The sequence below is a fragment of the Athene noctua genome, chromosome 34 (assembly GCF_965140245.1).
Source record: "Athene noctua chromosome 34, bAthNoc1.hap1.1, whole genome shotgun sequence".
Lineage (NCBI taxonomy): Eukaryota > Metazoa > Chordata > Aves > Strigiformes > Strigidae > Athene > Athene noctua.
Genome location: NC_134070.1, coordinates 275548 through 302125, shown reverse-complemented (window position 1 = coordinate 302125; position 26578 = coordinate 275548). Strand labels below are relative to the sequence as shown.

General features: G+C 45.3%; 3 protein-coding genes, 2 non-coding genes and 1 pseudogene across 7 annotated transcripts in view; 3 read left to right on the top strand and 3 right to left on the bottom strand.

The window, feature by feature from the left end:
* LOC141972579 (uncharacterized) overlaps window positions 1-26578 on the top strand; it is a 710276-nt gene that overhangs the window by 472064 nt on the left and 211634 nt on the right. The window lies entirely within an intron of this gene.
* On the bottom strand, window positions 1609-1681 carry TRNAK-CUU (transfer RNA lysine (anticodon CUU)). Its single transcript has one exon. It is a non-coding gene; the product is annotated as a tRNA-Lys (tRNA).
* Window positions 1939-2011, bottom strand: TRNAV-CAC (transfer RNA valine (anticodon CAC)). The gene has a single exon. It is a non-coding gene; the product is annotated as a tRNA-Val (tRNA).
* On the top strand, window positions 3080-10294 carry TRIM41 (tripartite motif containing 41). Of its 3 annotated transcripts, XM_074930507.1 has the most exons (8): window positions 3080-3395; window positions 3477-3928; window positions 3998-4147; window positions 5482-5577; window positions 6030-6260; window positions 6849-6871; window positions 7276-7403; window positions 7704-10294. In XM_074930507.1, exons 1-8 carry the CDS (start codon window positions 3209-3211, stop codon window positions 8219-8221), a joined length of 1785 nt encoding a protein of 594 aa, XP_074786608.1. In that variant the 5' UTR covers window positions 3080-3208; the 3' UTR covers window positions 8222-10294. The 3 variants fall into 3 exon arrangements, with proteins under 3 accessions (XP_074786608.1, XP_074786605.1, XP_074786604.1); XM_074930504.1 differs by having other exon boundaries at window positions 3080-3523; window positions 3635-4147; XM_074930503.1 differs by having other exon boundaries at window positions 3080-4147.
* RACK1 (receptor for activated C kinase 1) lies at window positions 10150-14902 on the bottom strand. Its single transcript, XM_074930550.1, has 8 exons — window positions 14768-14902; window positions 13853-14024; window positions 13216-13363; window positions 12276-12371; window positions 12049-12159; window positions 11457-11597; window positions 11050-11160; window positions 10150-10395 (listed from the first exon to the last, which is right to left on the bottom strand). Exons 1-8 carry the CDS (start codon window positions 14874-14876, stop codon window positions 10330-10332), a joined length of 954 nt encoding a protein of 317 aa, XP_074786651.1. The 5' UTR covers window positions 14877-14902; the 3' UTR covers window positions 10150-10329.
* LOC141972603 (uncharacterized) overlaps window positions 14897-26578 on the top strand; it is a 30372-nt pseudogene continuing 18690 nt past the window's right edge.

Sequence of the window (26578 nt, the reverse complement as noted above, 5' to 3'; positions counted from 1 at the left end):
CGTTGCAGGAAACGAAGCCGCGTTGACCGGTCTAAATTCACCGCGTTCTCCCTCCTTCCTCCCTTTTTCAGGACGAGCAAATTTGACCTTTTATTCCAGCAGTTTCCCCGCCACTGAGGAGGCCACCTCTCTGACCCCGTGGCTTATCACCGCTAACTCCAGATGATTTCCAAACCCCTAATTCAGCTGAGAATATGCTGATTTTTTTTTATTTTTTATTTTTTTTCCTCCGTTGCGGCTGTAATTTCGCTCCCTAGCCTGTGGTTATTTTACCTGGGACTGGTCAGTACCTACAGATGAAGTACCTCTAAGATCTCAGCAAGCCCTTTTCACGAAGGCTGAAAATAAAATAAAATAAAACATCCTTTTCCATTCGGCCTCAGTTCAAGGGCTTTGGGGTCTCTCCAGAATTGCAGATTTTTATAGCGCCTGCTCTTGCTTTCCTCGGGCGTTGACTTTGCGCATTGACGTGAGCTCTTTCTTCTCTAAATTACGAGTTAAAAAAGAAAATAGGTCTGAAAACCGAAGAGGAAGATGAAGAAAAAAAAAAAACAACAAAAAAAGAAAGCCAAAAAATCCCCCAAAAAACAACCAAGGAAATGAATGTAGGGGAAAAAAAAAAAAAAAGCGGCAGCGAGGGGAATTTGCGCTGCAGGATTTTCTGCTTCAAAAAGGGATTAAGAAATGGGCTGAGATGGGGCCCCGGTTCCCCGTGTGATGGGAATCGGGCTTGGAAAATTTATATAAAGGGAAAAAATGAGGGGAAAAAGGGCTCTGATCAAAATTGGTGTGAAGGGAAATGGTGGGGAAAGGGCCGTGGGGAAGGAAAAAGGGTGGAAGGGCCATGGGGAAAACTTACGTAAAGAAAAAAGGTGGAAGGGCTGTGATAAAACCTGAAATAAATGAAAAATAAGGGCAAAAGGGCTGTGATGAAAACGTTAAATAAAGGAAAAATGACGGTAGAAGGGTTGGAGTTAAAACTTTAAAGGAAAAATGACGGTAGAAGGGCCGTGATGGAAAATGATGTAAAGGAAAAAAAGGTGGAAGAGCTGTGATAAAACCTGAAATAAAGGGAAAATAAAGGGAAAATGGCTGTGATTAAAACTTTATTTAAAGGAAAATGATGGAAGAAGGGGTGTGATAAGTGAAATAAAGGGAAAATGATGGGAAAAGGGGTGTAGTTAAAATTTTATTTAAAGAAAAAATGACGGTAGAAGGGCCGTGATGGAAAATGATGTAAAGGAAAAAAAGGTGGAAGGGCTGTGATAAAATCTGAAATAAAGGGAAAATAAAGGGAAAATGGCTGTGATTAAAACTTTATTTAAAGGAAAAATGAAGGGAGAAGGGGCGTGATAAGTGAAATAAAGGAAAAATGACGGGAAAGGGGCTGTGATTAAAACTTTATTTAAAGGAGAAGCGATGCGCCGAGGGCTGGGATTCTTGTAGCCACCAGTTCCAAATCTTTTCTTACCCTTCCTCCCACAAAACCAGCCCCTTTGCTTCGCGTTGGGGGGAGTCCGGCGCTTTCAGGAGCCTTTTTTTTGGGGGGGCGCGGGATGGGATTTTTTTTTTTTTAGGGGGTGTAAAAAAAAAAAAAAAAATCGAAAGCGCCCAACGTGGGGCTCGAACCCACGACCCTGAGATTAAGAGTCTCATGCTCTACCGACTGAGCTAGCCGGGCGGCTGCAAGGGAACCCCCCCACTAGCCACAAGGGGCCACCGGGAGCCCCGCGGCCGGTAACGGGACCCCCGGGGGGGACCCCGGGACCTGGGGGCGTGTCAGAGGAACGGTCCCCAATGCGGGATTTTCCCCCTTCCACCGTCACTCGAAGCCGTTTTCCCTCCTTCACACGCTTCGGTCGCGCAGCCGGGCTGGGCAGGGAAAAAAAAACACCCAAAAAAAGGGGAAAAAGGAAAAAAAAAAAAAAAATTTTTAACTGTTTCTGCCCGGTTTCGAACCGGGGACCTTTCGCGTGTGAGGCGAACGTGATAACCACTACACTACAGAAACGCCGTTGTAAGGATTGGGCCTCGCCGGGCTACGCGGGTGCGGCCGCAACGCGGCGGCGGGCACCGGGGTTGGGGGGGTCCCAGGGGGCTCCTGGGCGGGAACGGCCCGGCGGGGCGGTAAAAAGCGGCAGAATTGGGGTAAAAAAGTAGAAAAAATAAAAATTAAAAAAAAAAAAAAAATTTCGACTCGCCCAACGCGGGACTCGAACCCGCGTCGCTACGAGTCTGAGCCGCGGGGGGCCACGCCCCCTGCCGAGGAGGCCACGCCCCTCTCACGGCGCCGGCTCGTTCCGCCCCTTCTCATACCTCCAAGACCAACGAGGCGAGCGGGATAGACAAGCTCGTCGCCGACACCACCGAGACGGGCGGTGTTGGCCGCTTCCCTCCGCGCGGGGACAACGCGGCGGCGCCGTTCCCGCGGGGACACGGACGCAGCGGCGGGAGGGCGGAAGTTTAAAGCGCCGCCCGGTTTGTTTCCGCCCACCCGGTTCCTTAGCAACGAGCCGCCGGCGCCTAGAGCGCCACTTCCGGTCAGGTGCCGTAAAGTAGGCGGGGTTTGCGGCTGGAGACCGGAAAGCGGAAGCGTTGCGGCGTTTCCCGTCTGTTGGCGGAGCCCGCACCATAGAGAGCGGCGGCGGCGGGGGCGGGAGAAGCGCTAGAGCGTCTTCCCCGGGCCCGGGCCGGGGTCGGCGGGCGGCGGGGGGTGGTGACGGGGCAGCGGCCTAACGCGGGCGGCGCCTCCGGGCCCGCTTGGGCCGAGAGTGGGGCCAGGCCCGTTGGCGGGGAGCGCTGTGGGGAGCGCTGAGGCCTAGAACAGGCCCCGCTGGGGGGGGGGGCGGGTTGTTTTGGGGGAGGATTGAGGCTTCCACCGGGGCCCGGTTGGGCCTCGGGGGTGTTGTGGGGGTGGGAGCAGCGTCAGGCCCGGTTGGGGGGGGGTGAAGCGGGGCAGGAGCAGGATCAGCCCCTCGGTTTTGGGGGACGGGGGGTGTTCGCTGAAGCGAAGGGAGGGGCAGAGCGGAGCCCGGGGGGGTGGGAGGGGAAAAAAAAGGGGGGTGGGTGTGAAATAAGAAGGTCTTGGGGGCACCTGGGTGGGGACCTGGTGCCCACCGCAGCGTCGGGGCCAACTGGGGGTCGACAGGGAGCTGCGGGCGCTGTGAGGAAGAGGAAGGATCTATCAGCTCCCCCCGGCCCCCCCCCCATGGCGGCCACAGCGGTTTTAGGCGACGGGGTCCCTTCGGGGGGGTCCAGCGGGCGGCTGAACCCTGTGGAGACGCTGCAGGAAGAAGCCATTTGCGCCATCTGCTTGGACTATTTCGTGGACCCCGTGTCCATCGGCTGCGGCCACAATTTCTGCCGCGTCTGCATCTCGCAGCTGTGGGGCGGCGGCGGCGAAGGCGACTACGACGTGGCCCCCGGGGCCGTGGCGGTGGGCGGCGGCGAGGTGGGGATGGGCGACGTGCTGGAAGAGGATCTGGAGGATGAGGAGGATGAGTTGGATGAGGACGAGCTGGACGTGGAGCAGGAAGAGGAGGAGGAGGAGGATGGCGGCGCCGAGGAGGAGGAAGACGACATGTGGAGCGAGGAAGAGGACGAGGCCGACCTGTGGGAAGACCCCGTGGAGGAGGACATGTGGGACGGCGGGGTGGGGGGGGAGCTTTACTTTGGGGACGAGGACTATGACGAGGACGTGATGGAGGAAGACGTGGAGGAAGAGGAGGAGGTGGAAGAGGAGGAAGAAGAGGTGCAGACGCCTCCTCCCCCTGTCCTGGCCACGCGGCCTCGACGCCTCCAGACCTTCACCTGCCCTCAATGCCGAAAAACCTTTTTCCAGAGGAATTTCCGCCCCAACCTTCAACTGGCCAACATGGTGCAAATCATCCGGCAGCTGCACCCGCACCCCCAGCGTCTGGCGCCGCCCGCCGCAGGGCCCTCGGTTTCAGGAGCCACCGCGGGGGTACCGGGGGTCCTGGTAGCCGTGGGGGGTCAGGGGCCACCGAATCTTTGCGAGAAGCATCAAGAACCTCTCAAGCTTTTCTGCGAGGTGGACGAACAAGCCATCTGCGTGGTGTGCAGGGAGTCACGGAGCCACAAACATCACAGCGTCGTCCCCCTCGAGGAGGTGGTGCAGGATTATAAGGTACCGGGGCCGTGGGGGGGGGGTGTTTGGGGGATAACGGGGTGGTTTGGGGTTTTTTGTTTTTATTTTTGGTTTTCAGGGGGTGAAGATGGAGCTGAGGGCGCGGGCTGGGCCGTGCAGGCAGACGGCGTCGGGCGGCTGGAGGCGGCGTGCGGGTGGGTCTCGCCGGGCTGGTTCAGCGAGTGGAGGAGGAGGTTGAGGGCAGGGGGGGGGCCGGATGAGCTGTGTGGGATTTTGGGGGTGCAGGAGGCTGGGAAACCACAAATCCAGCGTGGGTTTCGGGTCTGGTTAACCCCAGGGAGGGCGGTTGGGTGACGGTAACTAAGGCAAAGGCGGGTGGATCGAGGGGAGAAATCATCCCGTGGAGACCCTTCGTTAGGGGCTTTAATGAGGCGGCGGCGGGGACCCGGACGCAAATCAACGATGGTCGCCGGGGTCGCATCTCGCTTTTTTGGGTTTTTTTTTTTTTGGAGGAAAGGAGGGAACTTTTCACTTCCTTTCATACCCAAAGGCATCCCGGAGGAGCTGCCGCCACACGTGGCTGCGTCTCACCTCATCCTCCCTCACCAGAAACTCTCCAGAGCTCCGGCCGCGGCCGATCTCCCGCCGGAGTCGGCACCTTTTGAGCCTCTGTTGGTTTTTTTTTTTTTGGGGGGGGGGGGGGGGGGTTCAGTAGCAGGAGGAAGCTTTTGGGGGGACAGGACAGCGATGGGGTGTCTCACCCCTGCGTCGCGGTTGTCGGAGCGCAGCCGGCAGCGCCGTTTGCTCTTGGGTCAGCTCAGTCCGTTTCCTCTTTTCCCTTTGCTGCTAAAACTGGAGAAAACAGGAAAATTAAATTCCTGAAGGGCAGAGGGGGAGCGTCCTGGGGGGGCGGCGGGGCAGAAGCGGTTCGATTTGTTTGGAAATGCCGAAGTTTATCCCGCGTGGGGAGTCACGACCCATGAGGCCGGTCGTGGTTTTGTCCTTGGTTTAAGCTAATCTAGGACCACGCTGCTATGGGAAGGATGGGCTAAGCCTGGCCTAAGTTTGTGCTGAGTTTAAGGGCACAGATCCCTCCCTGTGTCCCGACCAGGATGGGTGACTGCGGGTATGGCGTTGGCAGACGTTCCCCGATCCAAACAGGGCCAGAATTTTTTTTTTTTTTTTTTCAACAAAAACCAGCTCCTGGAACGAGCGTTTAGGGGAAGAGGAAGGGAAACAGCCCAAAATCAGGGCGGGAGGTTTTGTTCTCAGCCCCGTCGCGGTGTTGGGGACCAAAAAGGAGAGGAAAGGGGGGATTGGCTGAGCCAGCGATGCCTGAGATGTGATTTTTTTTATTTTTTTTTTCCTCTCAGAACAAACTCCAGAGCCACCTGGAGCCGCTGAAGAAGAAGCTGGACGCGGTGCTGAAACAAAAATCCAACGAGGAGGAGAAAATCACGGAGCTGAGGGTAAGAACGTGGCGGAGCCGGCGACCCAGCGCGCGATTCCTTTTCGGTGCTTTATTCCTTTTCCCCTGCCAAAAAAAAAAAAAAAAAAATTAAAAAAAAAAAATTAAAAAAAAATCCTCAGCCCTGGGCTGCGACGGCGGCGCTGGAGGAACGTTTCTTGGCCCGCAGTCTGGTGAGGGGGACGAGCTTTTCCTCCCACCCCCCTGGATCTGAGCTCTGACGGCGGCGTTGCGGTCCCGCGGCTGCAGCCGTTGGGCTCGGGAGGCCTGGGAGCCGTTTCCCTGCGGAATTTGGGTTTAATTAAGGGGTTTTTTTGTGCCTGAACACGATGTGGGAATTGGTAACCTGGGAGAGGGAGTAACTCGGCGTCTGTTGGCGCCGCTGTTTGAGCTCGGGGTGTTTTTTTGTTTTTTTTTCCCGCCCCTCCCTGCCTCTTCTTCCTCGCTCCGCAGGACAAGATGAAGCTGGAGATTAAGGAATTTGAGTCGGACTTTGAGCTGCTGCACCAATTCCTCATCGGGGAGCAAGTCCTGCTCTTACACCAGCTGGAGGAACGTTACGAGAGCCTCTTGGCCCGGCAGAGCAGCAACATCAGCCAGCTGGAAGAGCAGAGCGCCGCCCTCAGCCGCCTCATCGCCGAGGCCGAGGACAAGAGCAAACAGGACGGGCTGCAGCTGCTCAAGGTCTTTTTTTTTTTTTTTTTTTTTTAATCTTTAATTCTGTTGTTTGGTTTCGGTTTTTTTTTTTAATCCCTCTGTGTCGGGGAAAGGGACGGTGGCGCTCGGGGATCGCAGGAGGAGGGCAGAGCCGCGTTGCCGCACCGAGCGAGGCCTCTCAGGTGTTTTTAAACCTCCCTGAAGAGCTGGAAAACTCCAGATCATTCACAGAGTTGATCTCCGGACTGAGCTCAGGCCCGGCTTTACGGCGAGGAGATAACATTTAGCACTGAGATTAAACCCAGCGCGCGGACCGTGCTCCCCAAAAAAATTTTTTTTTTTTTTTGTCTAAATCCTTCCCCGATCTCTGCGGGGCCACTGAGGATGTAAAATGAGACGCTCTGAGAAATCTGGGGGGGTTGCTGGGGTGGTTCTGGAGTGGGAAAAGCCTCTCCCCAGGGTGGAATCGGCGTCTGGGCGGGATATTCCGAGCGTGGGAGGGGGCTCGTCCTGTCCCTCGGGGCTGTCGCTTAAGTCTGAGCCAGGGGATCGACCTCAGCCATGCTTAATCTTTTTTTTTTTTTTTTTTTTGTGTGTGTTTCTCCGTTTTTTCAGGACATCAAAGGCACTTTTATCAGGTCAGTGACTTTTCCTCTCGCTGTAAATAGCTTTTGCGTGGGGAGAGAAAAAAAAAATAAATAAATCCACGAGGGTTTTTCTTTTTTTTTTTTTGTTTGAAACCCTGTGTGGTAACACCAGGGAAAGCTCAACCGGGGCCGGTGTCAGAACAAATGGGACTGGCTGGTGGCCCGGGGGGGGTATAAAGGGGATTTTTGAGTGGCCACAGCTCCATCCCTGCCCCAGATTGGGCAGTTTCCCGGGGTGGGGAGCACCGGCTGGACCAGAGGAACCGGTTCAGCCGAGCCAGCGAGCGCCGGGGTGGTTTGGCTCCATCTATCGTGGTGGGTTTTTTTTTTTTTTTTTGTGCTGAATTTTCCCCCGTATTTTTTTTTTTTTAATTTTTTTTTAACTCTTCTGGTAGATGTGAGAACATCAAATTCCAAGAGCCCGAGATGGTGCCGGTGGACGTGGGGAAAAAATACCGCAACTACTTTCTGCAGGACGTGGTGATGAGGAAGATGGAGAAAGTTTTCAGTAAAGTCCCTCAAGGTGAGCGGGATGGGAACTGGGGGGGAACTGGGGGGGCTTTGAAGGGTTAAAGACATTTTGGGGGGGCAATTGGGGGCGTTTTGGGGGGCGATTGGGGGGGTTTAAAGAGGTTTCACTCTACCCCAGTCAAAACCACTCCAGACCCATGGTGGGGGGGGGTCTGTGGGTCACGGTAACTCCAAGCCCACACAGGAGCGAGAATTTTGGGGTTGAAAACAAAAAAAAAAAACCCAAAACAAAAACCCCCAAAACTCGAGCTTTGGGAAGAAACGACACCCCTCCCTTTTTTCCAACACCCAGCCGACATCACGCTGGACCCCGACACGGCCCACCCCCGCCTCAGCCTCTCGCTCGACCGTCGCAGCGTCAAACTGGGCGAACGGCGCCAGGATCTGCCCGACAACCCCAAACGTTTCGATTCGGATTACTGCGTGTTGGGTTCGCAGGGTTTCACCACCGGGCGCCATTACTGGGAGGTCGAAGTGGGAGGGCGTCGAGGTTGGGCGGTAGGGGCGGCCCGCGAAACGGCTCGGCGTAAAGAAAAAACGGTGGGGCCTCACCAAAAACGAGAGATTTGGTGCGTGGGCACCAACGGGAAGAAATATCAAGCGTTGACGGCGACGGAGCAGACGGCGCTTTCGCCCAGCGAACGGCCCCGGCGCTTCGGCGTCTACCTGGACTACGAGAGGGGGCAACTCTGCTTCTACAACGCCGAGAGCATGACCCACATCCACACCTTCAACGCCTCCTTCCACGAGCGCATCTTCCCTTTTTTTCGCATTTTAGCCAAGGGCACCCGCATCAAAATCTGCGCCTGAAAACCCCGACCGGCCCCTTGGCCCCCTTCGCCCGCCGCGTCCGGCCTCGCCGTGGGATCCTGCCCCCCTACCTCCTCCTCCTCCCCTTTTTTTCCCCCCTTAAAACCCCTCAGATCTCATTTTTTGGGATCCGACGCTGCACTTGTCTTCTTGCACCCGCTTGCTCACAAGGTCTCGACTCCTCCCGGCATCTCGCTGCCGATCCCACCGCGGTTTGCTCCAAAATACGGAAGGATCCGCCTCAGAAATTTGGTGGTTTTACTATTTTTTTTTTCTTTTTCCACCTGCTCTTGCTGCTCGGAAGCTCCTTTCTCCCCTTTTCCCAAATTTTAGCGACCACCGTTGAGTTTTGAGGCACCTCTTGGCTCCGGGTGGATGCGGAGTTCAAGTTGAGGGTCTTCCGTGACTCGTGGCTTCTCCAAACTCCAACCTTTCTCCAAAATCATCAACTTTGGCTTCTCCATCTTTGCCAAAACCATTGGCTTTGGCCGTTGAGTTTTGAGGATTTGGCGGACAAAGAGTTCAAGTTGGGGTGGGTGTTCCTGTAGCTTCTCCAAACTCCAGTATTTCTCCAAAATCATCAACTTCGGCTTCTCCAAACTCCCATCTTTGCAAAAACCCATCGGCTTTCCCCAGTCCCGTTGGATTTCTTGGGCTTCACCTTCAGCCCCTGGTTGGGTGTTGGGACCCGGAGTCGAACCCGCTTTAACCTGCAATGTTCTCCCGTTCTGTCGTTTGTTTTTTTCTTTTTTTGGGGGGGGGGGGAATAACAAAACCAACAAAACTCAACCCAATTCCCTTTGTAACTCTTTTCTTGTGGGCCTGGCACTTTACTGGGGGCCGAGGAGGGTGCAAAGAGCCGGTCTCCTCCCCAGAGCGGGCCGTGGGGGTAGGAACCGGCCTCCTGTTTTCCCCTCGCAGCTCAAGAGCTCTCCGAGATGGGGATATTTATTTTTTCTCTTTTTTTTTTTTTTCCTCAGCTGTTCTTGAGTTTCCAGCTGAATCCTGTCCCACTCGAGAGACTCTGACTGCACCCGTTGTGTTGGTTTTTTTTTTTTTTTTTGTTGGTGGATTGGTATTATTTTTTTTTTTTCCTGTTGGCATTACAGAGCTAGTTCAAAATATTTTTGGCTAAAATGAGAATTAAATGGAGATTTAGTTTTATGAAATGTCAAGAAATAATAATAATAATAAAGAATAAGGTTGTAAACATCGAGTCTCTGCCTCATTGAGATCTCAGTCAACGCTCAAATAACCTGGGAGCTGTGTCCAGCTAAGCCTGGCTTAAATACACCCCGGAATGGGGCTCTGGGTCCCCCAGAGCCTGCCTGGCCCCACTGCTACCAACCCATCCTGGTAAAACGATGGGCTTTAATCTCACCTCATTAAATCCAGACTTAATCCCTCCTAATTAATTAGGTCAGGCCCAGAGCCACGTGTCCAGATCCCGTCTCATCTACCCAAAGAACGGCCAAGTAGGGGTCAGGGAGCGAAGTCCCTCCTGGCCTGGTGACACAGGGGGGGCCAGTTGGTCAGAAAAGGGCAAAAATAATTAAAAAAAAGTCCTAAATCTGTAGAAAATGGCTGTTTGGGCACAAAGATGGCGCCCGGGTGAGAAGTCGCACGTTAAAACCTCGCTGAAATTCGGGTGGGTGACGTGGCCCTTAGGCCTCGCTTTTCTAACCACCACCATTTTACCCATTTCCTAGGGTTTTCTGGGGAATTGTGTTTGTTCGCTCAGATTATTGGTGGCCACCCCAGACAGAACCTCCCCCACGTCTCACCACGCCCATCGTTACTTCCCCACCTCCCAAGTTTTTTAAATTCTGCCCCAAAAATCCCATTCCCCGTCCCACCACCACATTCGTCAACCTTGAAAGCCCAGGGACAACTTCTAGCAGCCACAAAATCCCTCCCAGACAAAACTGTCGGCTTCTTGCCTCTCCCTTCAGGTTGCCAATCAGCGTCCGGTCGGATCTTCCATCAACCTGCAGGTTGGGGATGACCCAACAGCGGCCGCGAGCTCCGGAGAGCACATTTTTATTGAATTTTTTTTTTTGTGTGTGTGTGTGTGTACAGAAAATTTACGGTTTCTCCCTCCCGCGTCCTCATCTGGTGCCGATGGTGACTTGCCACACCCGGACGAGGTTGTCTGTGTAGCCAGCGAAGAGGGTCTACGGAGAGAAAAGGGGAGTTGGGTCATGGGAAAGGTTGATGGCCAACGAGGGGAAGACGTTGGGCCAATGAGGATAAAGGATTTTTAGCCTCAAAGAGCAAATCCTGAAGCTGAGGGACCACCGGATGGGGAGGCGGAAGGAAAAAAAGGGTGAAAAGAGTCTATGGAGAGAAAAGGGGAATCAGGTCATGGGAAGAGTTGATGGCCAACGAGAAGATATTGGGCCAATGACAGGGGAAAGTTGGGCCAACAAGGACAGAGGATTTTTGGCCTCAAAGAGTAAATCCTGAAGCTGAAGGACCACTGGATGGGGAGGGATAAGGAAAAAAAGGGTGAAAAGGGTCTACGGAGAGAAAAGGGGAGTTGGGTCATGGAAGAGTTGATGGCCAATGAGGAGAAGATGTTGGGCCAACAAGGATAAAGGATTTTTGGCCTCAAAGAGCAAATCCTGAAGCTGAGGGACCACCGGATGGGGAGGGGTAAGGAAAAAGGGTAAAAAGGGCCGTGAGAAAGGACGGGATGTGAGGAAGTTCTTGGTTTTTTTCTGTCAGAGGAGCATCTTTGTGGTCCCCGTGCCCCGAGAGCGGCGGGACGGTCCCCCCAAATCCTCGTTTTCCCAGGGTGGGGATGGGGGGAGCGGGGTGGTTTGTACCTGCCCATCTGCGGACCAGGCCAGTGACGTGCACTGGGGTGGTTCAGCTTTGCTGCTGGTGCTGATCACCTCCTGCTTCAGCTCATCCACGATGATTTTGCCTTCCAGGTCCTGCAAGAAAAAAAAAAAACCAACAAAAAAACCCACAAAGGAATGAAAAATTCTGCAAAGGAAGAGTCTCAAATCCAACCCCCCAACACCATGAGGGTCGCTCAGAAACAGCCTCTGGATTTTCCGCACAGAAACAGGAAATCAGACGGCAACGAAACGTTTCATCACGGCATCCTACGGACGCTCCTCCACCAAAATCCGGCCTCTAACGGGAAGATCTCACCCAAACCCAACCCAAAAGTTGATAAAAGAAGGGCGTGGCCTTCTAGAAAAACCCCGCCCAAAGCGGGACGTACCCAGATTTTGATGCTGGGGCCGGTGGCGGCGCAGAGCCAGTAGCGGTTGGGGCTGAAGCAGAGAGCGTTGATGATGTCTCCCCCGTCCAAGGTGTAGAGGTGTTTCCCCTCGTTCAGGTCCCACAGCATGGCCTGGCCGTCCTGCGGGGGGGGGAAAAAAATCAGGAGAAATCCCCTCAAAATGGCCTCAATTTGTTCCACCCCCCACCGCGGTCAAGCTCGGGCACGGAAAAGTTAAGACAAAATCAAAGAATCATCAAGGTTGGGAAGATCTTGAAGATGATTCCGTTCAACCGTTGACCCAAGTCAAGGCCACCAGATCCCACAGCGCTAAGACACTTTGAAGAAAATTTAAATAAAATTCAAAGAAAACCCATCAAAATGGGTTTCCAAGGTCCTCAGAGCCGAGCGACACCTTCACCCGTGTCTTCCCTCCTCACTTGACAGCTGCTGCCAGGCCTAAAGAGTTAGGTCAGGTCTTGGGGTTGTTAGAACCCTGCTCAAGGTGCAGGGTGGGGGAGATGCAAAAAAAAAAAAAAAAAGAGGTAAAATTGCTGGTGGGACACCAAAATTTCAGCTGGGGGGCGAGTACCTTGCCACCTGAGGCGCAGAGCGAGCCGTCGGGGGAGACGGTGACCGTGTTCAAGTAGCCCGTGTGGCCGATGTGGTTCGTCTTCAGCTTGCAGTTAGCCAAATTCCAAACCTAAGCGGGGAAAAACGGGTCGGGAGAATTAAAAAAAAAAAAAAAAAAAAAAAGGGGGTTCAAGGCCCATTTTGGGGGAAATAAACCCTTTTCCTGGAGCGTTGGTGCCAACTCACCTTCACCAGCTTGTCCCAGCCGCAGGAGACGATGATGGGGTTGCTGCTGTTCGGGGAGAACCGGACGCACGACACCCACTCCGAGTGACTCTCATCCTGAGGAAGAGGAAGGACGGTGGGTTGGTGGCGAGGAAACGCGGCCGAGGCTCCCCCGGGCACCCCCCAGCGCCCCCCGTCGCAGGGTTTGTCCTCGGAGCCACCACGGAAAGAGGTTGGTGAGGAGCGTTATCGCGTCTGGCTGTTGGGAGACGGCTGGGAGAGCTGGATTTCTGAGGAAGCGGAGCCTAAACGGTGGGGCTGGAGCCAAAGTGGAGCCCAAGCGGCGGGACGGGCACCAAAGCCGGACCCAAAGCGGCGGGACGGGCACCAAAGCCGAGCCCAAGCGGCGGGACGGGCACCAAAGCCGAGCCCAAGCGGCGGGACGGGCACCAAAGCCGAGCCCAAGCGGCGGGACGGGCACCAAAGCCGAGCCCAAGCGGCGGGACGGGCACCAAAGCCGAGCCCAAGCGGCGGGACGGGCACCAAAGCCGAGCCCAAGCGGCGGGACGGGCACCAAAGCCGAGCCCAAGCGGCGGGGCTGGGCACCAAAAACATGGGATTGGACCCCAAAACATGGGATTGGACCCCAAAACATGGGATTGGACCCCAAAACATGGGATTGGACCCCAAAACATGGGATTGGACCCCAAAACATGGGATTGGACCCCAAAACATGGGATTGGACCCCAAAACTGAGCCCAAGTAATGGGACTGGACCACAAAAGCAAGCCAAAGTGGTGGGATCAGACCCCAAAACTGAGCCCAAGTGGTGGGATTGGACCCAAAGCCGAGCCCACGCTGTGAGATTGGACCCAAAGCGTTGGGACCGGACCCCAAGCCGAGCCCACGGAGGTCCCGTCTCCCGGAGGCGTGATCCGTAAGCCCACCTTCCCCCGCTGACCTGCACCGTGTACTTGCAGACGCCCAAAGTGTTCCAGAGCTTGATGGTCTTATCCCGGGAGCCCGAAACGATCTGGCGGTTGTCGGAGGAAAAGGCCACGCTCAGGACGTCCTTGGTGTGACCCACGAAGCGACGGGTGGTGGTGCCGCTGCAGGAAGACGCAAAGCGGGAGAGCTCACAAATTCCGTCAAGAAAAGGGTAAAAATTCAAATATTTGAAGGAAAAAAAAAAAAACCAACCAGCACAGAGCGGTCTACAAAAGATTTAAAGAGCGTTGGTTCAATTTTTCCTTCAAAAGCTGCGCTCAGGAGGAGGAGGAGGGGAGGGAATTGCGATGAATTTATCCCACGTGCGTGCCTAGCTTGGTAAATCTCAACTTTCTCATGGCTGTGCCCCCAATTCAGCCCAAAATAACCCCAAAAGGAGAGCTTGAGCCCCCCCGCCGCCTCTACTCCTCTCCCATCATAATTGCAGGACGTGTCTTCAGACCCCGGAGGATCAGCAGACTTAGTGTCAGGTTTAATCATCAGGAGAGGGCCCCGAGTTTCCAAGGGGTGTCGATGCCCCAAAAAGAAGCAGAAAAAAAGCGTGAATACCCCCCAAAAAAATCACACTCCCCCCCCAAGCTGTGACCCACGTGGTGAGGTCCCAGAGGCGCAGGGTCCCATCCCAGGAGCCCGAGAGCGCGAACTGCCCGTCCGAGGAGATGACGACGTCGCTGACGAAGTGCGAGTGGCCGCGCAGAGCGCGCTGCGGGATCCCGTAGTTGGTCTCGTCCCGGGTCAACTTCCACATGATGATGGTTTTGTCTGGAGGGGGAGGAAGATTAAAATGGGGGCAGGGGGAGCATCGGGGGGACCCCAGCCTGTCACCTCCTTTACCAACCTCCACCACAACTCACCTGCCAGACGTCTGAGGACGCCTCAAGCTGCTCCGTTTAACCTACGCTTAGTCTCCGTCTAACTTTTAATCACCTTACTCCAAATTAATCCCTTCCGTTAGGGCTAAAACTTTAACTCTTAGGACTGAGTTTTGTTAATTCAGCCTGACTGGGTTCTAAACCAGCCCCGAGGAGGGGCTGTACAGGGCACAAATGAGCAACATGCTGGCACTGCTCTTCTTAAAGCACCGATATTTTATTAATTAAACCTATCAATCAATGTTTATTAATTATTCCTATTAATAACAGCCTAAAATATATATATATTGCCTAAAAGCTCGGGTTTTTTTACGCAGCCCCCCTGCACACCCCCCATCCTCCCCCGGGGGACGCTGCCAAAAAAAAAAAAAAAAAAAAAGGGTGGGGGGGGCCCAAGGTCTCGCTCCTTCAGCCCCTCCCGCCCCACCGCAGGGTCCTTCCTCCTCCTCCTCCTCTAACGGGGGGCTCCAGCCTGTGTCCCCCCGCCATTCCCAGCCCCGCCTGGCTGACAGTCGCCCCCCTGTCGGCTCACGGTAGCCCCGGGACCTCCTGAAAAGCCCCGTGGCCCTTTCCTGCCCCTCACGGTGTCGCCCCCCCCCACCCCAACCCCCGGGTCCGGGTCGCGGCCCTCACCGCGCGAGGCAGAGAGGATCATGTCCGGGAACTGCGGCGTGGTGGCGATCTGCGTCACCCAACCGTTGTGGCCCTTCAAGGTGCCCCGGAGGGTCATTTGCTCCGTCATGGCGGCGGCGGGGCGGGAGGATGGCGGCGGATTTCACGGAGGTCACGGCCCGGTCCCCTCCGGCCGCCCGCAGCGGCCGCCAGCGCGGGTAGAGAAAGAGGCCGAGGAGACTTCCGGCGGAAGCGGAAATGGCGTCGGGGGCTGTACGGCAACATGGCGGCGCGCAGCGCGGCTTGGGCAAGATGGCGGCGCGCAGGCGCTGTACGGAAAGAGAGATCGGGGTGAGCGCGGGTACATCGGGGGGACACGGGGAGGGGGGGGGGGACAGGGGGGTGTTGGGGGGCTGGGGGGGGAGGATGGAAGTGGGAGTGATGGGAAATCCTGGCCGGGGGGAGGAGGCTCGCTTCTTTTTAAAAACAACAAAACAAAAAACTAAAAAAAAAAATCAACTCAAAGTGGTGAGAAATGCTGGCTGGAGGAGGAGGCTTGATTCTTTTTTTTTTTTTAAAAAAAAAAAAACAAACAACCACCCAATGTCATGAGAAATGCTGGCTGGAGGAGGAGATTTAATTATTATTTAAAAAAAAAAAAAAAACAAAAAACGAAGTGGTGAGAAATCCCGGCCAGGGGAGAAAAAAAAAAAATTATGAGAAATTCTGGCCAGAGGAGGAGACTTGCTTCTTTAAAAAAACAAAGAAACAACAACAAAAAAAAAACCTCAAAATGGTGAGAAATGCTGGCTGGAGGAGGAGACTTGGTTCTTATTTAAAAAAAACAAAACAAAACAAAACGAAGTGGTGAGAAATCCTGGCCAGGGGAGGAGACTTGCTTCTTTTTTTTAAAAAAAAAAAAAAAAAAAAGTGATGAGGAATGCTGGCTGGAGGAGGAGACTTGATTCTTTAAAAAAAAAACAAAAAAAACCCAAAAAAACCATCCTCAAACTGGTGAGAAATGCTGGCTGGAGTAGGAGGCTTGATTCTTATTTTTTTAAAAAAATAAAAAACCTGAAGTGGTGAGAAATCCTGGCCAGGGGAGGAGACTTGATTCTTTTTTATTAGAAAAAAAAAAAAAAGTGATGAGGAATGCTGACTGGAGGAGGAGATTTAATTATTTAAAAAAAAATAAAAAAAAAATTAAAAAACCCGAAGTGATGAGGAATCCTGGCCGGGGGAGGAGACTTGATTCTTTTTTTTAAAAAAAAAAAAAAAAAAAAGTGATGAGGAATGCTGGCTGGAGGAGGAGATTTGATTATTTAAAAAAAAAATATATAAAAAACCCAAAGTGGTGAGAAATCCTGGCCGGGGGAGGAGACTTGATTCTTTTTTTTTAAAAAAAAAAAAAAAAAAAGTGATGAGAAATGCTGGCTGGAGGAGGAGATTTAATTATTTAAAAAAAAATTTAAAAAAAATTAAAAAACCCGAAGTGATGAGGAATCCTGGCCGGAGGAGGAGACTAACTTTTTTTTTTTTTTTTTTCCCCAAAAAAACCGTGAAGTGATGAGAAATGCTGGTCAGGGGAGGAGATTCGCTTTTTTTTAAAAAAAAATAAAATAAAAAATACCTCAAAGTAATGAGAAATCCTGGCTGGAGGAGGAGAATCCTTTCCTTTTAATTTTTTTTTTTTATAAAAAACCCTAAAGTGATGAGAATTCGTGGCCAGGGGAGGAGACTCGCTTCTTTCTTTACTTTTTTTAATTTTAAATAACCCAAACTGTTGGTTTTTTTTAAAATAAATAACCCAAAGCGATGAGGAATCCTGCCCGGAGGAGGAGACTCGCTCCTTATTTTTGTTTTTTTTCCCTAAAAAAAACCCAAAAGTGCTGCCCCCCCCCCCCCCCCCCGGGCGTGGGCCCAGACCCCGGCTCAGGCCCCTGGGCCCGCCGGGACCAACCGCTCCGCGGCCGCGCACCTGCCCGCCAGTTCACCGGCTAAAAATAGGCCGCGGGAGGCCCCGGGAGGCCGCGGGAGGCCCCGGGAGGGCGCGGGAGGCCGCGGGAGGCCCCGGGAGGCCGCGGAAGGCCGTGGGAGGGCGCGCAAGGCCGCGGGAGGCCCCGGGAGGGCGCGGGAGGCCGTGGGAGGCCCCGGGAGGCCGCGGAAGGCCGTGGGAGGGCGCGCAAGGCCGCGGGAGGCCCCGGGAGGGCGCGCAAGGCCGCGGGAGGCCCCGTCCCGCGCAGCTGTCGCGGCCCTGCCGCCCCCCCCACGCCCTACTCGGAGCCCGGAGGCTCCGGCCCGGCCGCGCCCCCAAACCCCCCAAATTCCGCGGCCGCGGCCGGGCCCCAACCGGCTCCTTCCGCGCGCGCGGCAGCTCCGCGGCCCCGTGACCCCCCCGGCACCGCACAGCGACGGCCGCGGCTCTCCGTGAGTCACATCAGCGTGATTTTTTCTAATTAGTTTTTTTCATTATTTTATTTTTAAATTATTTTATTTGCTTTTCGTGAATTTATTTTCATTATTTTATTTTTTATTATTTTTTTATATTTAAAATGTCATTATATTTTTGTTTTTAAATTTTAAAAAAATTTTTTTCCATTATTATTTTTTTCATTATTTTATTTTTTCCATTATTTCTTTTCTATTTTTATTTTTTTCATTATTTTATTTTTCCATTTTTTATATTAATTTTTTCATTATTTTATTTTTTATTATTTTTTATTTTAAAAATGTCAATATTTTATATTTTTCTTTAAAAAATTTTTTAAATTATTTTTTCCATTACTTTTTTTTTCATTATTTTATTTTTTCCATTATTTCTTTTTTATTATTTTATTTTTTCATTATTTTATTTTTCCATTTTTTGTATGAATTTTTTCTTTTTTTTTCATTTTAAAAATGTCATTATTTTATATTTTTCTTTTTAAAATTTTAAAAAATTTTTTTCCATTACTTTATTATTTTTTTCATTTTTTTCCATTATTTCTTTCCTATTATTTTTTTTTTCATTATTTTATTTTTCCTTTTTTTGTATTAATTTTTTATTTTTTTTATTTTTACAATTTCATTATTTTATATTTTTCTTTTTAAAATTTTTTTAAATTATTTTTTCCATTACTTTATTATTTTTTTCATTTTTCTATTATTTCTTTTCTATTATTTTATTTTTTCATTATTTTATTTTTCCATCTTTTGTATTTTTAATTTTTTTTTTATTTTTAAGATTTCATTATTTTATATTTTTCTTTTTAAAGTTTTTTAAAATTATTTTTTCCATGACTATTTTTTTTTTTCATTATTTCATTTTTTCCATTATTTTATTTTTTCGTTATTCTATTTTTCCATTTTTTATATCCATTTTTTCATGATTTTATTTTGTATTTTTCCCCCCGGGGTGCTGATGTTCCCTCTTGTCCCCCCAGGTTGACGGAGCCCTTGGAGGTGCTTCCAGTTGGGAAGGAAACGCCGAGGATGGAGTCAGGTAGGCGGCAAAAAAAATTCCTAAATATCTCCAAATAAATTTCTTTATTTCCATCAAATTCCGTATTTCTGTTTCTCAAATAAACCCAAATTTATTTATATTATAAAATATTTCTGAGCGAGGTGCTCGCTAAGTCTCTCAGACATTAATCTTGGGACTGCAGCGGCTCGACAACCACTCCGCTTGCCCCCGGTTTGGTTTTTTTTTTTAATTTCCCCAAATTTTATTTTCCCTTTTTTTCTTCTTTTTAAGGCAAAAGGAGTGCGGATGCGGGTAAGTGATATTTTTTTTTTCCCTCCTCCCACCACAATCTCGTTAATTCCCATCTCCTGGGGCCTCTGGTGGGTTATTTAAACCCTCCCGTGTTCTGGAGCGCAGCGGAGAGACTCACGGTTTGGTGGGATTTGGGGAATATTGGGGGCAATAAGGGAAAAAACAAAAAAATCGGTATAATCGGGTTTTTTAAGGCAACTCCCACAGGGCGAAGGAAAAATCCACAGGGGGCTAAATTCTCTCTCTGTCTTTTTTAGAAGAATGGGATGCAAAAATCAGTAAGTCTCTTTCATTTTCATTTTCAATTTTAATTTTAATTTTAGATTTTAATTTTAAATTTTAATTTTAGATTTTAATTTTGGTTTTGATTTTAAAGTTTTAATTTTAAATTTAACATTTTAAGTTAAAACTGTAATTTAAAATGTTGAGTCTAATTCTACGTTTTAATTTTAATAGGTTTACATTTTTATTTTAGTTTTGATTCTAATTTTACATTTTTAAATTTTAACTTTTTAAAATTTTATTTTTAATTTACTTTTTATTTTTATGTTTAATTTTAATTTTTAATTTTAATATTATTTTAATCTTAATTTTAAATTTTAAATGTTTTTTTCTTTTAATTTAAAATTTTATTTTCATTTTAATTTATTTTTCTTTTTATTTTTATTTTAATTAAATTTTTATCTTTATTTTTATTTTAAATTTAAATTTATAATTTTATTTTTATTTTAAATTTTATTTTCGTTTTAAATGATTTTTCTTTTAATTTTTATTTATTTTTATTAAATTTTTATTTTGTTTTTATTTTCATTTTAAATTATTTTTATTTTGTTTTTATTTTCATTTTAAATGATTTTTATTTTGTTTTTATTTTCATTTAAAAGGATTTTTCTTTTAATTTTTATTTTTATTTTAATTTTTTATTTTGTTTTTATTTTAATTTTAAATTTAAGTTTACAATTTTGTTTTTATTTTCATTTTTATTTTAAATTTTTATTTTTGTTTTAAATTTTAGTTTCATTTTAAATTGTTTTTCTTTTATTTTTATTTTAAATTTTAAAATTTTGTTTTTATTTTCATTTTAAATTTAAATTTAGAATTTTATTTTTAAATTTATAATTTTATTTTTATTAAATTTTTTTTTAATTTTTCTTTTACATTTTATTTTCATTTTTAGTTTTTATTTTAATTTTCTTTTTCTTTTTAATTTTAATTTTAAATTTTAATTTATATCTTAATTTTAATTTTTAATTTTTCTTTTATTTTTAATTTTTATTATAATTTTAAACTTTTTTCTTTAAATTTTAGATTTTAATTTGAAATTTTTATTTTAATTACAAATTTAAATTTTCATTTTAAATGTTAATTTTTATTTTCACTTTAAACTGAAATATGAATTTTTAGTTTAAATTTTAATTTCGAACTTTATTTTGAGTTTCTTTTTAATTTTCAATTTAAAATTTAAATTTAAATTTTTACTTTCCCCCTCCTCCTGACGATAAAACCTCGGTCTAAGGCCTTGACCTGATAATTATTCCCTTTCCAGGGAAGTTAACCGAAGCCTTTGGTAAGTCCGTTGCCTCCCTCGCGCCCGCGCGTTCCCGCCGCCGCGCCCGACGTCTCCGTTTCTCTTTATTTCGTTTAGACGGAAGCGACACGGAACTCGGTGAGTCAGGCCTGGGGCTGGTTCGGAGCTTTTTTTTTTTTTTTTTTTTTTTTTTACTCCTGAAAATGGAAAAAATTTCTTTCTTATTAAAGAAATTAAAATTAAACCAGAAATTATTCTTTAGATCTTAAATTGATCAGCGTTTCCCAATCGCTGCTTCGGGCTCTCGCTCGCTCGTAGAAGCGCGTCGAGGCGAGAGCTCTTGGGACTAACCCAGAATTATTTTTTTTTTTTTAATTATTTTTAGAGGAATGTGACACAGAAAATGGTAAGTTATCCTTTTTCAATTTGCAACTTTTTTATTAAAAAAAAAAAATAAAACCAGTCGGAAATGCCCCTAAGAAGGAGAACAAACCCAGATAGGACCGAGATTATTTTATTCTTAACATCAGACCCAAAAATTAATATTAAAAATTAATATAAAAATATACAGAGGTGATGAAAAATAACTTAAACCTGTTTTTCTTCCTTTACTTTTTTTCTTTTTAAAATTTTTTTCTTTTTTCTTTTTTCTTTCTTCTTTTTTTTCTTTTTTCTTTTTTAATTTTTCTTTTTTCTTTTTTCTTTTTTCTTCTTTTTTCTTTTTTCTTTTTTCTTTTTTTTCTGTTTTCTTTTTTCTTTTTTCTTTCTTCTTTTTTTCTTTTTTCTTTTTTCTTTTTTCTTTTTTCTTTTTTCTTTTTTCTTTTTTCTTTTTTCTTTTTTCTTTTTTCTTTTTTCTTTTTTCTTTTTTCTTTTTTCTTTTTTCTTTTTTCTTTTTTTTCTTTTCTTTTTTCTTTTTTCTTTTTTCTTTTTTCTTTTTTTCTTTTTTTCTTTTTTTCTTTTTTTTTCTTTTTTTTTCTTTTTTTTCTTTTTTTTTTTTTTTTTCTTGGGGTGGGGCAACACAAAACCTGCAGAAATAGGTAAGTGTCACTGGCTTCAGGTCATGTTTCAGCTGATTTATTCCCTTTCTCTTGCCTGTTTTTGTTTTTATTTAAAAAAAAAAAACCCAAACAAACAGGAGATAAATTCATTTTTAACAAGAATAGATATTATAAAATATCCCGGAAAACGGATTTAATCCCTCTCCAAATCCTTAAATTCTGCAAAAATTCCATTTCCAATTCCGATTGTCTCATATTTTGTGCAAACGGGAGATTTCTGAGCTTTAGGGGAAAAATAATTTTATTTTTGGAGCAAAGGAAGGACGGAACAGGGTACGGGGCATCCCTGGTGCCAAAAGGAAATGAGGATTTTTAATTTTTTTTTTAATTTATTTTTTTTTCCCCAGACAATCTGACAGCAGAGCTGGGTGAGTGGTTTTTGTCCTTTTTCTCTTGATTTCACTGGGTTTTGTTAAGGGGAAGGAGGTTACACCCGCCCCTCAAACACACTGAGGATGGCGATTAATTTAAAAAAAGAAAAAAAAAGTCATTTTGAACGATAATCGCCAGTAAAAAGAAAATTTGATGGCGGAGGATGAGGTTCACAAGCGGGACGGGGAGCTGGCGAGCGCTTACTTAATTTTATTTTTATTTTATTTTATTTTCCTTTTCCTTTTCCTTTCCTTTTCCTTTCCTTTTCCTTTCCTTTTCCTTTCCTTTTCCTTTTCCTTTTCCTTTCCTTTTCCTTTCCTTTTCCTTTCCTTTTCCTTTTCCTTTTCCTTTCCTTTTCCTTTCCTTTTCCTTTTCCTTTTCCTTTTCCTTTTCCTTTTCCTTTCCTTTTCCTTTCCTTTTCCACTGTTTTTATTTCTTTTCTTTTAATTTCGTTTAATTTCTTTTTATTTCTTTTAATTTCATTTATTTTCTTTTAATTTGGTTTTTTATTTTATTTTTTTCTCTATTTTCTTCTATTTTTTTCTTTTCTCTCTTTTTTCTTTTCTTTTTTTCTCTCTTTTTTCTTTTCTCTCTTTTTTCTTTTCTCTCTTTTTTCTTTTCTCTCTTTTTTCTTTTCTCTCTTTTTTCTTTTTTCTTTTCTCTCTTTTTTCTTTTCTTTTCTCTCTTTTCTCTCTTTTCTCTCTCTTCTCTCTCTTCTCTCCTCTCTCTTCTCTCTTTTCTCTCTCTTCTCTCTCTTCTCTCTCTCTTCTCTCTCTTCTCTCTCTCCTCTCTCTCCTCTCTCTCCTCTCTCTCCTCCCTTTCCTTCCTTTCCTTTCCTTTCCTTTCCTTTCCTTTCCTTTCCTTTCCTTTCCTTTCCTTTCCTTTCCTTTCCTTTCCTTTCCTTTCCTTTCCTTTCCTTTCCTTTCCTTTCCTTTCCTTTCCTTTCCTTTCCTTTTTATTTTAATTTCATTTCTTCTTCTCTTCTCTTCTCGTCTCGTCTCGTCTCGTCTCGTCTCGTCTCGTCTTTTCTCTTTTAGAGGAACGCGATAGAAGAATCGGTAAGTGTTATTTCCCCCCTCTGGCAGAAATAAACCCCCCGGGTGGTGCCGCATCACCCCGTAGTCACCAATCTGCTTATTAAATTTTTTTTGCACTACGTGGAGGTTTTGGGTTCGCACCAAATTTGGGTTTTTTTTAGCTACACGTCGCCTCTTTAATCTGATTATTCACCCCAAAATATTGCTGTTGTCAGCAATCCTCCCCCTGGTTTGAATTAGCATCTCACGAGCAGCGACGTGGGGAATTTATAATAAATTTTGGCCCTGGGGGAGGTCAGAGACGGCGCAACCCACAGTGGATTTAAATATTTTCTTCTTTTTTTTCTTCTTTTTTTTTTTTTTTTAATTTAAGGCAAGTTGACATCAGACCTGGGTAAGGAGTTTTATTCCCTTAAAATGAAAATTATCCTTTAATTACGCAAAAGCGCCGGGTGTAAAATTTAAAAAAAAAAAAAAAATAGAATTTGGGTTTTCATCCGCTTTCGGAAACGCTTCCAGGGGGATTTATTCCTTATTTTAAAAATATTTTAAGGAATAAAATTTCCCCGTGGGGTGTGGGGGGAGTGACTTTGCCTTTCACTGTCCTTATGGATTTTTTTTTAATTATTTTTTAATTTTTATTTTTATTTTAGGTGAATGCGATGCAAAAATCAGTAAGTTCCTCGTTGGCTGGGCGGGGTTTGACCGTGGGAAATAGGAGAGGGAAGGGAATTTCCTGCTGAAAACCTCAAATTATTTTTTTTTTTTGTAGATTGAGGAATATTCCCCCCCAAAAAAGTGCAATTTCAAAGTATAATCACCAGTCTAAAGGCAATTTTTTGGGAAAAAAAAGCAATATTCCTGATCCACAAGCTCTGGGGGTGCTGGAGACCCGATATACAGACAATAACGAAATATTTAATAATTGTTTTCCCACTTTTTAAATTTTTCTCCTCCTTTTCTTTCCAGAGGAACGTGATAGAAAAATTAGTAAGTGTCATCTTTGTTGTGCTTTTGGGTAAAAAAACACTTGTTTTGGATAAAACCCCCTTGGTTTGGGGTAAAAACCCCTTGGTTTGGGATAAAACCCCCTTGTTTGGGGGTAAAAACTCCTTATTTTAGGATAAACCCCCCCTTTTTTGGGGATAAGACCCCCTTTTTTTGGGATAAGACCCCCTTTTTTTGGGATAAGACCCCCCTTGTTTTGGGATAAAACCCCCTAGTTTTGGGGTGAAAACCCCTTGTTTTGAGGGAGGGGGAGCATTCCACATGCCCTACCCTTGAAAAATGTCAAAATAAGCAAATTTTCTCCCCAGATTTCTGTCTTTTCTACATTTCCTGCAGCGTAAAACCACCCAAATAAACCCAAACATTATTTTTTTCTCTCCGCAGCCAAGCTCGCCGCAGAAATACGTGAGTCCTTTTTCTTCCTTTTCAAACCCAAACCGATGGGTTTAGGCTTAAAAACTTCATTTTTAGGGTCAATTTTTGTCGTTTTACTTGAACTAATACCTTATTTTAATTTTTTTCCCTCTTCTCTCACAGGCAGACTCACTGCGCTGCTTGGTGAGTCAGATTTTTGTACAGATCCTCCCGTCAGGGTTATTTTAATTAAATTTTTGCATGATTTTATGTAATTAAAGCAGGTGCTCGGGGACAAGGAGCGGGTTGAGCAGTTTTGGTATTTCTTAGAAAAATGTGAATTCGCGAATTTTTTGGGGGTGGGTGGTTGTTTCATAAAAATATAATTTAAAAAACGAAGTTTGGCAGAAAAAAAAAAAAAAGGTTTGGCAGCCAAAAAAATGAGGTTGAGCAGCAAAAAATGGAGGTTTGGCAGCAAAAATGGAGGTTTGGCAGCAAAAATTGAGGTTTGGCAGCAAAAATTGAGGTTTGGCAGCAAAAATTGAGGTTTGGCAGCAAAAAAAGCAAAGTTTGGCAGCAAAAAAAGCAAAGTTTGGCAGCAAAAAAAGCAAAGTTTGGCAGCAAAAAAAAGAGGTTTGGCGGAAAAAAAGAAGTGAAGTTTGGCGGAAAAAAAGAAGTGAAGTTTGGCGGAAAAAAAAAAGTGAAGTTTGGGAGCTTTCCCAGGGGAAGAGAGAACGCTGCGTAAAAACAAAACAAAAAAAACCCAAAATGCTGCTTTTTGTTAATTTTTCTTTCTTTTTCCCGCAGGGGACCGAGACTCGAGGCTTCGTAAGTGACATTTTTCCTCCCGCCAGATAAAATTTGGGTGTAAAAGTGGCGTTTCCTCGGGGGCTGCTGTGTTGCCAGAGGCATTTTTACTAGTTTTCTCTTTTTTTTCCCCCTGAATTTCTGAATTCAGCAGCTTTACGCTGCTCCTAAACGGGCGGGTTAGTGGAATGTCCCTCGCATATCATTATCATATCGTTATCATATCGTTATCATATCGTTATCATATCGTTATCATACCATTGATGTATCATTGTATCGTTATTGTATCATCATATCACTGTCATATCGTTATCACGTCGTTATCACATCGACATCACATATAATTATCATATAATTATCATCATCTTACTGTTATCACATTATTAACATATCATTATCATATTGTTATATCGTTATATTGTTATCATTATTGTGTTGTTATGTCGTTATCACATCGTTATCATCATCATGTCATATATAGTGTAATTATCATATAATCATAGTTCTGTTGTCATCTCATTATCATCTCATTATCATATCTTTGTCATATCATTATCCTGTCACATCATTATTGCATCATATAATTATCACACAGTTCTCTCATCGTTATCGCATCATTATCATACCCTTACCATCATTATCATATCGTTATCGTTATCATTATATCGTTCGCATATCATTATCGTGTCATTATCGTCTTGTCATTAACATCACATCTGATTTTTTAAATTTTTTATCGTATTTTATCGCATTATAGTGTATTTTATTGTATTTTATATCGTTATATTTCATTATGGCATTAGTAGATTTTATTCTATAATTATTCATATTTATTAGAGCGTTATTACATTTTATTCCGGCATTATTCTATTTTATTAGAGCGTTATTACATTTTATTCTATAATTATTCTGGTTTATTAGAGCGTTATTACATTTTATTCAGGCATTATTCTGATTTATTAGAGCATTATTACATTTTATTATATCATTATTCTGTTTTGTTAGAGCATTATTATATTTTATTATATCATTATTTTCTTATAGCATTATTCCATTATATTCAGGCATTATTCTCTTTTATCATTTTGTTACTCCATTTTATTCTATCATTATTATATTTTATCATTACGTTATTCCATTTTATTCTATCATTATTCTATTTTATTCTATCGTTATTCCATTTTATTCTATCGTTATTCCATTTTATTCCATCGTTATTCCATTTTATTCCATCGTTATTCCATTTTATTCCATCGTTATTCCATTTTATTCCATCGTTATTCCATTTTATTCCATCGTTATTCTATTTTATTCCATCGTTATTCCGTTTTATTCTATCGTTATTCCATTTTATTCCATCGTTATTCCATTTTATTCCATCGTTATTCTATTTTATTCCATCGTTATTCCATTTTATTCCATCGTTATTCCGTTTTATTCCATCGTTATTCCGTTTTATTCCATCGTTATTCCGTTTTATTCCATCGTTATTCCGTTTTATTCTATCGTTATTCCGTTTTATTCCATCGTTATTCCGTTTTACTCCATCGTTATTCCGTTTTATTCCATCGTTATTCCGTTTTATTCCATCGTTATTCCGTTTTACTCCATCGTTATTCCGTTTTATTCCATCGTTATTCCATTTTATTCCATCGTTATTCCATTTTACTCCATCGTTATTCCATTTTATTCCATCGTTATTCCGTTTTATTCCATCGTTATTCCGTTTTATTCCATCGTTATTCCGTTTTACTCCATCGTTATTCCGTTTTATTCCATCGTTATTCCGTTTTATTCCATCGTTATTCCGTTTTATTCCATCGTTATTCCGTTTTATTCTATCGTTATTCCGTTTTATTCCATCGTTATTCCGTTTTATTCTATCGTTATTCCGTTTTATTCCATCGTTATTCC

Bases quoted from the DNA above. Each gene is read 5' to 3' on its own strand.
- TRIM41 (XM_074930503.1), top strand. From the start codon at position 3,209: ATGGCGGCCACAGCGGTTTTAGGCGACGGGGTCCCTTCGGGGGGGTCC. The intron at 6,261-6,848 runs GTCTTTTTTTTT...CCGTTTTTTCAG, and splicing joins ACGGGCTGCAGCTGCTCAAG to GACATCAAAGGCACTTTTAT. The intron at 7,404-7,703 runs GTGAGCGGGATG...TCCAACACCCAG, and splicing joins TTTCAGTAAAGTCCCTCAAG to CCGACATCACGCTGGACCCC.
- RACK1 (XM_074930550.1), bottom strand. From the start codon at position 14,876: ATGACGGAGCAAATGACCCTCCGGGGCACCTTGAAGGGCCACAACGGT. The intron at 12,372-13,215 runs GTCAGCGGGGGA...CCTCTTCCTCAG, and splicing joins TCTGCAAGTACACGGTGCAG to GATGAGAGTCACTCGGAGTG. The intron at 10,396-11,049 runs GTACAAACCACC...TTCTCTCCGTAG, and splicing joins CCTGGTCCGCAGATGGGCAG to ACCCTCTTCGCTGGCTACAC.